Source organism: Hyaena hyaena, unplaced genomic scaffold (assembly GCF_003009895.1).
Source record: "Hyaena hyaena isolate Hyena2069 unplaced genomic scaffold, ASM300989v1 scaffold_54, whole genome shotgun sequence".
In the NCBI taxonomy this organism is placed as follows: Eukaryota; Metazoa; Chordata; class Mammalia; order Carnivora; family Hyaenidae; genus Hyaena; species Hyaena hyaena.
This window is the reverse complement of record NW_024080685.1, coordinates 1,034,852-1,045,412: the sequence shown is the minus strand read 5'-3', so window position 1 is coordinate 1,045,412 and position 10,561 is coordinate 1,034,852. Positions and strand designations below refer to the sequence as shown.

Sequence of the window (10,561 nt, the reverse complement as noted above, 5' to 3'; positions counted from 1 at the left end):
AGGGGCGCCTGGGTGGCTTAGTCGGTTGAGCGTCCGACTTTCGCTTGGGTCATGATCTCGCGGTTCGTGGGTTCGAGCCCCGCGTCGGGCTCTGTGCTGACTGCCAGCTCAGAGCCTGGAGCCTGTTTCAGTCTGTGACTCCCTCTCTCTCTTACCCTCCCCTGCTCACGCTGTCTCTCTCTCTCTCTCTCCTAGCAATAAATAAAACATTTAAAAAATTTAAAAAAAAAAAAATAAATAAAAACACAATTATGCAAAAAGGAGAACATGCATGTTTTGTTATGATAGCAAAAATTTGGAGACCAACAAAATGTCTCAGCAACAGAGTGGTGGTAAGGTAAATAATGGCATATGAACTTTAACAAAATGTTTACTTTTAATAAAAAGTTGGTATGTTTAAATCTCCAATCCAAACTGTATATTTGGTGTGATCACAACAATGCACAAAATAAAATCTGTGAATGGATAAATGAATAAAAGGATATATATCAAAATTGGTATCTCTGTTTGGTGGGCATATTAGTAATATTATAAAATTTCAGTATTATTCTATATTTTTCCTAAAACATTACAATGACCATAGATTATTTTTACTTTGGGTAACTGTACTTAACAGTGCTAGTCTTAAGGACAAGTTAGAAAATAAATACAAATTCAAACCAGAAAACTGGCACAATAATTATAATTTAATTTAATAATTATGATTAAATATAACTAATTATATTTTTATAATTACTTACACATGTAATTATGACTTTTGTCCTTATTTTGTTGTATTGTACTCATTTAGAATCTAATACTAACAAGTCTAGACACTTTTCATGAGAGAGTCTTTGAAGACTTAACTCATAAACCACATTCTCTGATCATAGACACAATTTTTACACACTTGGTTATGTAATTTTCTCTGAGGAAGAAGCAAGAACCATTGGGAACAGACATTCTGGAAGCAGCAATACCGTAAAGATAATAAAGTGGGGGAGAGGAGGGAAAAACTCTTAGCTAACTTGCAGGGGCATGTTTTACATTTAAAAAAATTCTCCACTGAGAAGGGTTGAGATTAGGAAACTTTTGTAACTTACAAGAGCAAGCATAAACTACTTTAAAAAAAAACTAACCTCCAAAAAAAATTTCATTCTTCAGAAATGCAAAGTAATGGGACGTAAGACTACATGATCTTTTATTTTTTGTTGTTTTTAATTAATATAAAACCAAAAGAAAAAAAGGAATTCAGAATTGGCTTCTGAAGGCATCACTAGGGGACAAATAGAAAGGGAGGTAAGAAATATACATATAAATCCCTTTAATGATAATAGCTATAATTATTGAGTACTTAGCATATGCCAGAACTCTTTAGATACATTATTTCCCACACAAAAGAGATGAGGAGCTCTACAGGAAGTATAGGTGTAGAGGAATAGAGAAATAGGTGCTTGAGGAATGTGAAATTAATTTGCACTGAGAAAATCAAAGAAAACAGAACAAAGTAGCACTGTATTTAGTCTTGAGGAATTCATCAAATGATTATCAAACTACTACTCATTTAAACACAACTTTTGGAAAACTCATTTAGTGCCCTTTCTAGTAAAGATGGTCATTTTATGTCGATATTTAGAACTTGTAATGAGCATGCACAAAAAGTACTTTTATCTTAGAAGTATTTAATGAAGGAGAAAAGCCACATTATTAAAATTAGGAGTCATAGATTGTATTTTCCAAAGGTGGTTGCAGCAATATCTTCCAACCTGTGTTCTTCTTACAATGAGTCTTTGACAACCTTCCCATCAACAAGTACAGTATATACTCTCCCCTTGAAGCCAGTGAGATGTTTCAACCAACAGAGTGTGATAGAAGTTAGGTTATAAAAGGATAGGTTATAAAAGGCTATACAACTTCTGCTTTACCCACTAGAATACTCATTCTTGAAGACTTTGGCCATTTGTAAGCAGTCCAGGGGCCCTGAGGCTACCATGGTGTGAGGAATCCTGAGCTAGCAGGGCAGAGAGACCACATGGAGAGGTCCTGAGATTATATGAAAATAAAAAGATGTTGAACTAGCCCCCAGGTGCTTCAGTCCCCAAGAGTCCTAGATCTAGCCATTGTCTGACTACAACCACAGGAAAGATGAGCCAGAACAGCCCAGATGTGCCCTTCTGGGCTGACCCACAGAAATCATGAGAGATAATAAAATGATTGTTGTCATCATGAGTCAATAAACGTTGGGGTGTTTTGTTATGCAACAATAGTAACTAGAGTTATTAAATATTTATGATGAAGTAATGTCTATGCTAAATGATGCTTTTCAGATTTTGTTGACAATGTGAATTGCCTAGGTTTCTCGTTAAAATGAAATCTGATTTAGCAGGTTTGGAGAAGAGCTTCAGATTCTGCATTTCCAACAAGCTGCCAGGTAGTACATATGCTGCTGGTCCACTGTCCACCCTTTGCATAACAAGGCTCTAAATAACAGTTGACATACAAATATTTTACCTTTATCTGGAAGCATTCAGTTGTATTTTCTTCTTGGCAACATGACTGAATAGCTGTCTCGTAGCAAGCAGACATGGTGAGAATAGTGGGTCCATATAAGAATGGATGCTTTCTAGATGTTTCATAAATGTACCTGTAATTTGGCAAATATGGAATCATGTAATTTAGAATTCAAGAACATGTGCCAACACTGTTTCTTTAAAAAGTTGGGATTCATTTTGTTTTGTTGACCTGAAACTTCAAGAAATTCATTGTGAAAGAGATGAGTAACAGTATACGTAAATGCATCACATTTTCACGTCACTATGGACAGATCACTGTGAAGTTAACAGACATTCCCTGAATGCCCATGAAGTGACCAACTGTAACTACAGGCTGGTGTAGAGAGAACAAGTAATTAAAACCTGTCACTTTTATATCAGGAGTAGAAGGTAGAAAAGTTGAATAGTCCAAACTGAATTGTAAATGCATGATTGTACAGCTGGTGCAGGAGGATTAAATTTAGAAGCTATTGGTGGGGGTAGAGGAGTCTCTCAAGATCACCCAGAAGTTCTTTCTAGATAAGAAAAGTTAATGTCACTGTCCTCCACGATGTGCCCTCAGTATCTGGTTTTGTTACTAAATCCCCAGTCTTTATTTCCCTCCCAGGTTTATTCATTCTTCAAACTCATAGAGCCTGGGCTTCAGGTCTGCCTTTCACTTATAATTCTATCTCTTATCTTTGCAAAGTTTGTTCAAAATACCCCCACAGACACACATGCAAGACTACTCAACAAGATGACATTATAGGCAAAAACTGTCTCGATGCTCACACAAATCCATTTCCTTTCCTGTTTTTACAGGGAGACTGTTTTTCCAGCCTCTGTTGCAGTTAGGTTGGGAACATGTAACTGAGTTCTGGATGATAAAATATGAATGAATGTGCTCTACACCACTTTGAGGTGTGGATGTTAATGTCTTAGCGAGGTTCTCTGCTCTCTCTTTTTCTGTCTCACAATAACCTTGGAAATACATGCTCCAGATAATATAGAGATGGAAATACCTTGCAATTTGAGTTACCACTTGGAAAAGAATTGTCAGGGACTGAACCAAGTTAGAAAGAGATGAGCTTCAAAGTGTCAGCCTAGCCAATTAAAACAAATTGAAAGTAATACTTAAGACTTTAATCACTTATGAGCATAGTATGAGCAATAGGTTAAACTGGAGAAAGTGCTGACTCCCCACCTTGTCCCCATTTTCCCCCCATGGACCTGCACCACTCAAGGATCAGGTAGATCACCATAGATGTGGGAATGGCTTACTCTTGAATGAATCCCAAACAAAAGGCCCCTGTGGTTTTAAGGACACTGGGACACAGGAGAAGGGGAGGGGAAAGGTCTGAGATTTGGAAAGCCCTGAGTTCTGAGCTAACATGCACAAAATTATCTCCATTTCCCCCTATGTCCCCCGCTCCCCATTAGAAAGGCTCAGCAGAGGCACCTGGGTTAGAAATGAAGCTAGGCACAAAAACATAGCCAGTTTATGGGGAGGAAGGGACTGAGTCCTTGACTGAAACTCCTTCAGTGACGGAAATGTGTTTTGCCCCAATCTGGCATGGGAAGAGCAGCTTTACCCCATGAGACATGTCATCTATAATTGCCTATTGTCAGGCCTGAAAAAAAATCATGCTCAGGATTCAGCCAGGAGCCAGACTCTTCAAGACTCACTAAAGAGAACCACATAATTTAGACTGTGATATGAACAAGAAATAAATCTTTCTTGAATTAAGCCAATATTTGGGATTTTAGGATTTATTTCTAAGCATAGGATTTACTTGTGGCCTGATTATTATACTATCCTTAATAAAAGTTTAAGATCTAATATCTATAAAGTAGGCCTATATCACCATAAAAATGGTGACACCAGAAAACCAGGTTTTTAACATTAAAAGGATAATGGAGGAGGTAATAGATAGAACAGGGACTTGGTTTGTGTTTTAACTTCCTCCCACCCCCAGTTCCTTGGATAACACATAAATATTTATTCCTGCAACTTCTCTAACTCCATTTCCTTTTGGGATACCAGCTAAGGACATGGCTGCAGCAGCTATTGAAGTCAAATGACAAATTGGTGTTGTTGCCTTGCCTGAGATGATTGAAAAAACAATTATATTTCATGACAAATGACCAAGGAAATGCTTAAAATATCTGAAGAGTAATCCCCACATGCTACCAAGTCTAGAGAACAAAATCACACCCGAGAAGATGGCCAGAGTTTCTGGAGTCCTATCCTGGGACTATATCCATATGTGACTCATCAGAAGAGTATTTCTTGCTGCTCTCTGAAGTTAGGGGCCAGACAGAGAATAATGGTGCCATAATGAAAGATGAGAGATTTTGCAGGAGACCTGAAGCACTAACCAAACAGAGACCTTATTTAACAACTGAAATGTGTAGCAATCCTGTGGTAACATTTGCTTTTGGTTAAAAGTACAAAATCTTTTATTATTGGTGGATGACCAAGGTGGTGGCCATTAAAGTTGTTTATTAAATATTTCCAGCTCCCCTCCTTTCAGGCAAGTGGTAGGACTGTACATTCCCACTTCCTCTGAAGTGAGGTGAGACTATGTGACTTGCTGGTTAATGATGTGTGAGTAGAAATGATGAGTGTTTCTTCCAAACAAGCTTAAGAAGCAGTGCATGATTTACTATCATCCCCTTCCCTTAACATAGTAATCAAAGAAGCAAGTGTTGGATCTTTCTCAACCTAGGCCACTATGTGACTATGATAATCAGACCTCTTACAAATCTACACTGGACAGATAGCATGAGTGGGGAAAAAATGTTATATTGAGCTGCTGAAAATTGGACATTATTTGCTATCACACTAAATTTAGCCTATCTTTTTGCTCTTTAAAAACCTATAAAGGAAAAAAATCATCTTCAAATCATAGAGGGGGAAAAAAGAGGCCAAATAATAGAACTGAACATCATTTATTAACAAGACTTAGAAAAGTAGATCTGTGCTTTGGAAAACAAAAAACAAAACAAACAAACAAAAAACGCTCTTCATTCTCACCAAGGGACTCTCAAGCCCTTGGAAGTTTAGTCGATAGGTTTCTATCAACAGAGTTTCTCAAGCCCAGCTTGTAGAAACAGAAGAGCAGAACTGATATTATCAACATATTCCTGCCTGCCAACATAAGGCAAAATTCTCGATCAAAATGAAATTTCACCAAAGCCATCAATACCTCTGTGCTCTACTGTGCATGCTAAATTAAGATTTCATTTCTGTGCTACAGTAAGTTAGTTCCCTTGGAGGATATTCAATATGAACCCATCTAATTTCAAATCTCCAAAGGCAAAGTTTAACTTAGTTTCCTTATAAGGAAAAGCTTTCTAATAATTAGAGCCATTTACAAAATGGAAATGGTCCCTATTGTAAGGTAACATGGGGTTATGCTTGAAAGTTGGGATCTATAGTCAGACATACAATGGAAACTTACAATAATTAAAACTGTTATTGAAAATTTCTTAGATAATCCAAAGGTACAGTAACTATGGTTTTGTGTATCTGTATATTATATGTACCTTTTTAAAAGTCTGAAAGAGCTGACTTTTCACCCCAGCTTTGCTATACATTACTGTTTCCTTGGTTGAGAATTAAATAAAGTTATTGCCTTATAATTATGAGAAAAGTAGTTAGAAAATTAGTTTTCCTCTGAATATTCTTAGTTGTCTTCACATAAGTTAATATTAGCATAGAAGAGAGTTAAGATGACAGAATAGTGGGGGGACCCTATGTTTGCCTTGTCCCTCAAACACAGCTAGATAAATATCAAATCATTCTGAAAACCCAGGAAATTGATCTGAGAACTGAGAGAACAAACTACACATCTAAAGAGAGAGAAATGGCCACTTTGTGGAAGATAGAAGCTGTGGAGAGTTGATTTGAGGGAGAAAAGAGTTGTGAGTTCTGTGGAAGGGAGGGGCCCTGATCATGGAGAGAGGAGAGAGAGAGAAAGAGAGAAAACAGCATTCAGGGGATTGCACAAGAAAAACACTTCCCCAAAAACACTGACTGGGAAAAAGAGAGAGGCTGATCATCCATTTTTACAAACAGTGGAGCTCAACGTCTGAAGTTTTAGAAGTCTGGGCCACCACTGGGTAGAGGTTGACAGGCTTTGCAGTGGAGGAGAGCAAAGGCCCTGGAGTGGACAGTGTGCTCTAAGAATCTTCTGGGTTGCACTGGGAAAGATAGTTCCCCTTCTTGGGGTCCATTTGGGAGAGGTGGGACTGCCTCTCAGTGGACAAAAGAGATGGTGGGCACTATTGAGTAGCCCCATTAATTAGCTTAGCAGCAGAGTCACCTGCTGAGGGCAACGTGGAAGCCAGCTTTTGGCATTGCTTCACCATAAACTCCAAGCCTCTGTGTGTTCATGCAACTGCCCTTTTGGGACAAAGTGGCACCAGCCATAGCACAGCAAGACCCTCTCCCAAAGGATTAGCATGGGTCTGTGCCATGCCTGGTCCCTAAAATTTGGAGTCTTGAAACCCAGGCCCGTGCCTGAGATAAAACACAGGAGAGCTGTGCCACAAGGCAGGCAGATGGCTCAGACACAGACAGGGTGAATGCAGGGATCTGACAGAAGCCTGAAACACAAGAGATTTTTTTGCTCTTCTGTGAGGTCTTCCCAGACAGCGGCAGGTGCGAACTCCCCAGTCCAGGATGAAAGAACCAGCTGATGCCATTTTTCACCTGTCCATCAGCACAGATAGACTTCAGTAAGCAGCACAGCATCCCCAGTGGAGACTGGAGCTGCTTACACGAAGCCCTACCTTCCTGAGGCCTGCAGGTGGGTGAGAACCAGTGCAGCAGGACCCTCCCACAGAAGACTAACACAAACCTCCCATATGCACCAAATCTACTGATCATAGAGTACTACAAACTTCACCTCTAGAGGAAATAGAATCTAGCCTTTTATAACAGGCAGACCAAAACACACCTAGTTAAAACTCTCTACACACTAGACAAGGTTCAAACACTTCCCACTGCAGGCAAGTAGAAACTCTGCAGAGAACTGATCTGAGGAAAAGAACAGCCAAAACATAACAGCAAAGCACACAGGCAAACACCAAAAATATCTTCCTGAAGTGCCAGGGCCTGTAGCCATTACTCTCAGGAGCAGGAAATACAATGGTCTTTCCTAACACACAAAAGACAGAGATCTAGGCAAATGCCAAAACAGAGAAATTCATCCCAAAAGAAAGAACAGGAAAAGGTCACAAGCCATGGATCTAATCAAAACAGATATAAGTAATACGCCTGCTCGCAAGGATACTAGGTGGGCTTGCGAAAGCATAGAAGACACTATGGGGTCCCTTACTGCAGAGATTAAAAAACAACAACAACAACCTAAACTAAAACCTAGCCAGCCTGAGATAAAAAAAAAAAATGCCATACGCAGGATGAAAAACCTACTGAGTGTATTCACAAGGATGGAAGAATCAGAGGAATTAATTTGTAATATAGAAGGTAAAATTATGGAGAATAATGAAGCTGAAAAGAAGGAAAGAAAAATATTGGATCAAGTATGTAGGTTTAGGAAACTTAGCAGCTCGTAAAGTATAATAACATTTTTATCATAGAGTCTTAGAAGAAGCAGAGAGGGGGAAATGGCCAAAAGGTTTATTTGAGGAAATTATAGCTGAAAACTTCCTTAATCTGGAAGGACGTCTGTCTAAACAGACATCCAAATCCAGGAGGCACAGAGAACTACCATCAAAATTAATAAAAGCTGGCCAACACCAAGACATATCATAGTAAAATATGCAAAATACAGAGATAAGAACCCTTAAAAGCAGCAAGGGGAAAAAAAAAGTTCTTAACCTACAAGGCAAGACAAATAAGGCTTGTAGCAGATCTCTCCACAGAAACTTGGTGGACCAGAAGGGAGTGGCATGCTATATTCAATGTACTGAATGGGAAAAAAAAATGCAGCTAAGATTATTTTATCCAGCAAGACTGTTATTAAGAATTGAAGGAGAGATAAACAGTTTCCTAGACAAACAAAAACTAAAGGAGTATGTGACCACTACACCAGCTCTGCAAGAAATATTAAAGGGGACTCTTTGAGTAGGAAAGAAAGACCAAAGGCAATAAAGACTAGAAAGAAACAGAGAAAATCTCCAGAAGCACTGAATTTATAGATACTACAATGGCACTAAATTCATATCTATCAATAATCACTCTGAATGTAAATGGACTAAATATTCCAATCAAAAAACAGGGTATTAGAATGAAAAAAGAAAAGACCCATATGTATGTTGCCTATAAGAGACTCATTTTAAACCTGAAAACACCTATATATTGAAAGTCAGGGGATGGAGAACCATTTATCATGCTAACGGATGTCAAAAGAAAGCCAGAGTAGCTATACTTATATCAGACAGACTAGAGTTTTCAAATATTTTAAATGTTTATTTGTTTTGAAAGGTGGGGAGGGACAGAGAGAGGGAGAGAGATGGAGAGAGAGGACCCTAAGCAGATGCCACACTCAGCACAGAGCCTGACACAGGGCTCAATCTCATGACTGTGAAACCATGACTTGAGCCAAAAATCAAGAGTTGGATACTTAACTGACAGAGTCACCAGGTGCCCCAAAACAAACTAAATTTTAAACCAAGACTATAGCAAGAGATGAAGGGCACTATAACATAATTAAGGAGTCTATCCAACAAGAAAATCTAACAATTGTAGGGGTGCCTGGGTGGCTCAGTCGGTTAAGCATCCTACTTCAGCTCAGGTCACAATCTCACGGTTCATGGGTTTGAGCCCTGCGTCGGGCTTTGTGCTGACAGCTCAGAGCCTGGAGCCTGCTTTGGATTCTGTGTCTCCCTCTTTCTCTCTCTGCTCCTCCCCTGCTCATGCTGTCTCTCTCTCTCTCTCTCTCATAAATAAAGTAAAAAAGAAAAAAAAAGATCCAACAATTGTAAACATTCATGTCCCCAACTTTCTTCCAAATATATAAGTCAGTTAATAACAAACATAAAGAAACTCCTTGATAATAATACAATAATTGTAGGGATCTTTAATACCCCACTTACAAAATTTTTTTAAAAAATTAAAAAAAAAATACCCCACTTACAGCAATGGACAGATCATCTAAGCAGAATATCAACAAAGAAACAATGGCTTTGAATGACACAGTGGACCAGATGGACATAATAGATATATGCAGAACATCCAAAGCAATAGAATACACATTCTTTTCTCTTTTTTTAAGTTTATCTATTTAATTTGAGAGAGAGAGTACACACACATGAGTGAGGGTGGGAAGGGTAGAGTGAGAGGAAGAGAGAGAATCCAAAGCAGGCTCTGTGCTGATGCACACGACTGTGAGATCATGACCTGAGCCAAAATCCAGATTTGAATACTTGACCAAATTAGCCACCCAGACGCCCCAAAAGACACATTCTTTTCAAGTGCACATGAAATATTTTCCTGAATAGATCACATACGGGGTCACAAATCAGGCTTCAATAACAACTAAAAGACTGAGATCATACCATACATATTTTTAGACCACAATGCTATGAAACTTGAAGTCAATCACAAGAAAAATTTGGAAACACCACAAATACATGGAGGTAAAGAAACTCCTACTGAAGAATGAATGGGTTAACCAGGAAATCAAAGAAGTAAAAAGACATCCGGATGGCCAAGAAACACATGAAACGATACTCAGCATCCCTCCTCATCAGGGAAATACAAATCAAAACCACACTAAAATACCACCTCATGCCAGTCAGAGTGGCTAAAATGAGCAAATCAGAGAACTCTAGATGCTGGTGAGGATGTGGAGAAACGGGCACCCTCCTACACTGTTGGTGGGAATGCAAAATGGTGCAGCCCCTCTGGAAAACAGTGTGGAGGTTCCTCAGGAAACTAACAATAGAACTCCCCTAGGACCCAGCAATAGCACTGCTAGGAATTTACCCAAGGGATACAGAAATGCTGATGCATAGGAGCACATGTACCCCAATGTTCATAGCCGCACTCTCAACAATAGCTAAAACATGGAAAGAGCCTA

General features: G+C 38.9%; 1 protein-coding gene across 1 annotated transcript in view; it reads right to left on the bottom strand.

The window, feature by feature from the left end:
• LOC120231057 (alpha-fetoprotein-like) overlaps positions 1–10,561 on the bottom strand; it is a 52,621-nt gene that overhangs the window by 35,332 nt on the left and 6,728 nt on the right. Inside the window, exon 5 of the mRNA XM_039230929.1 lies at positions 2,491–2,623. Within this exon, the coding sequence (XP_039086860.1) occupies positions 2,491–2,623 (133 nt within the window). The remainder of the gene's footprint in view (positions 1–2,490; positions 2,624–10,561) is intronic.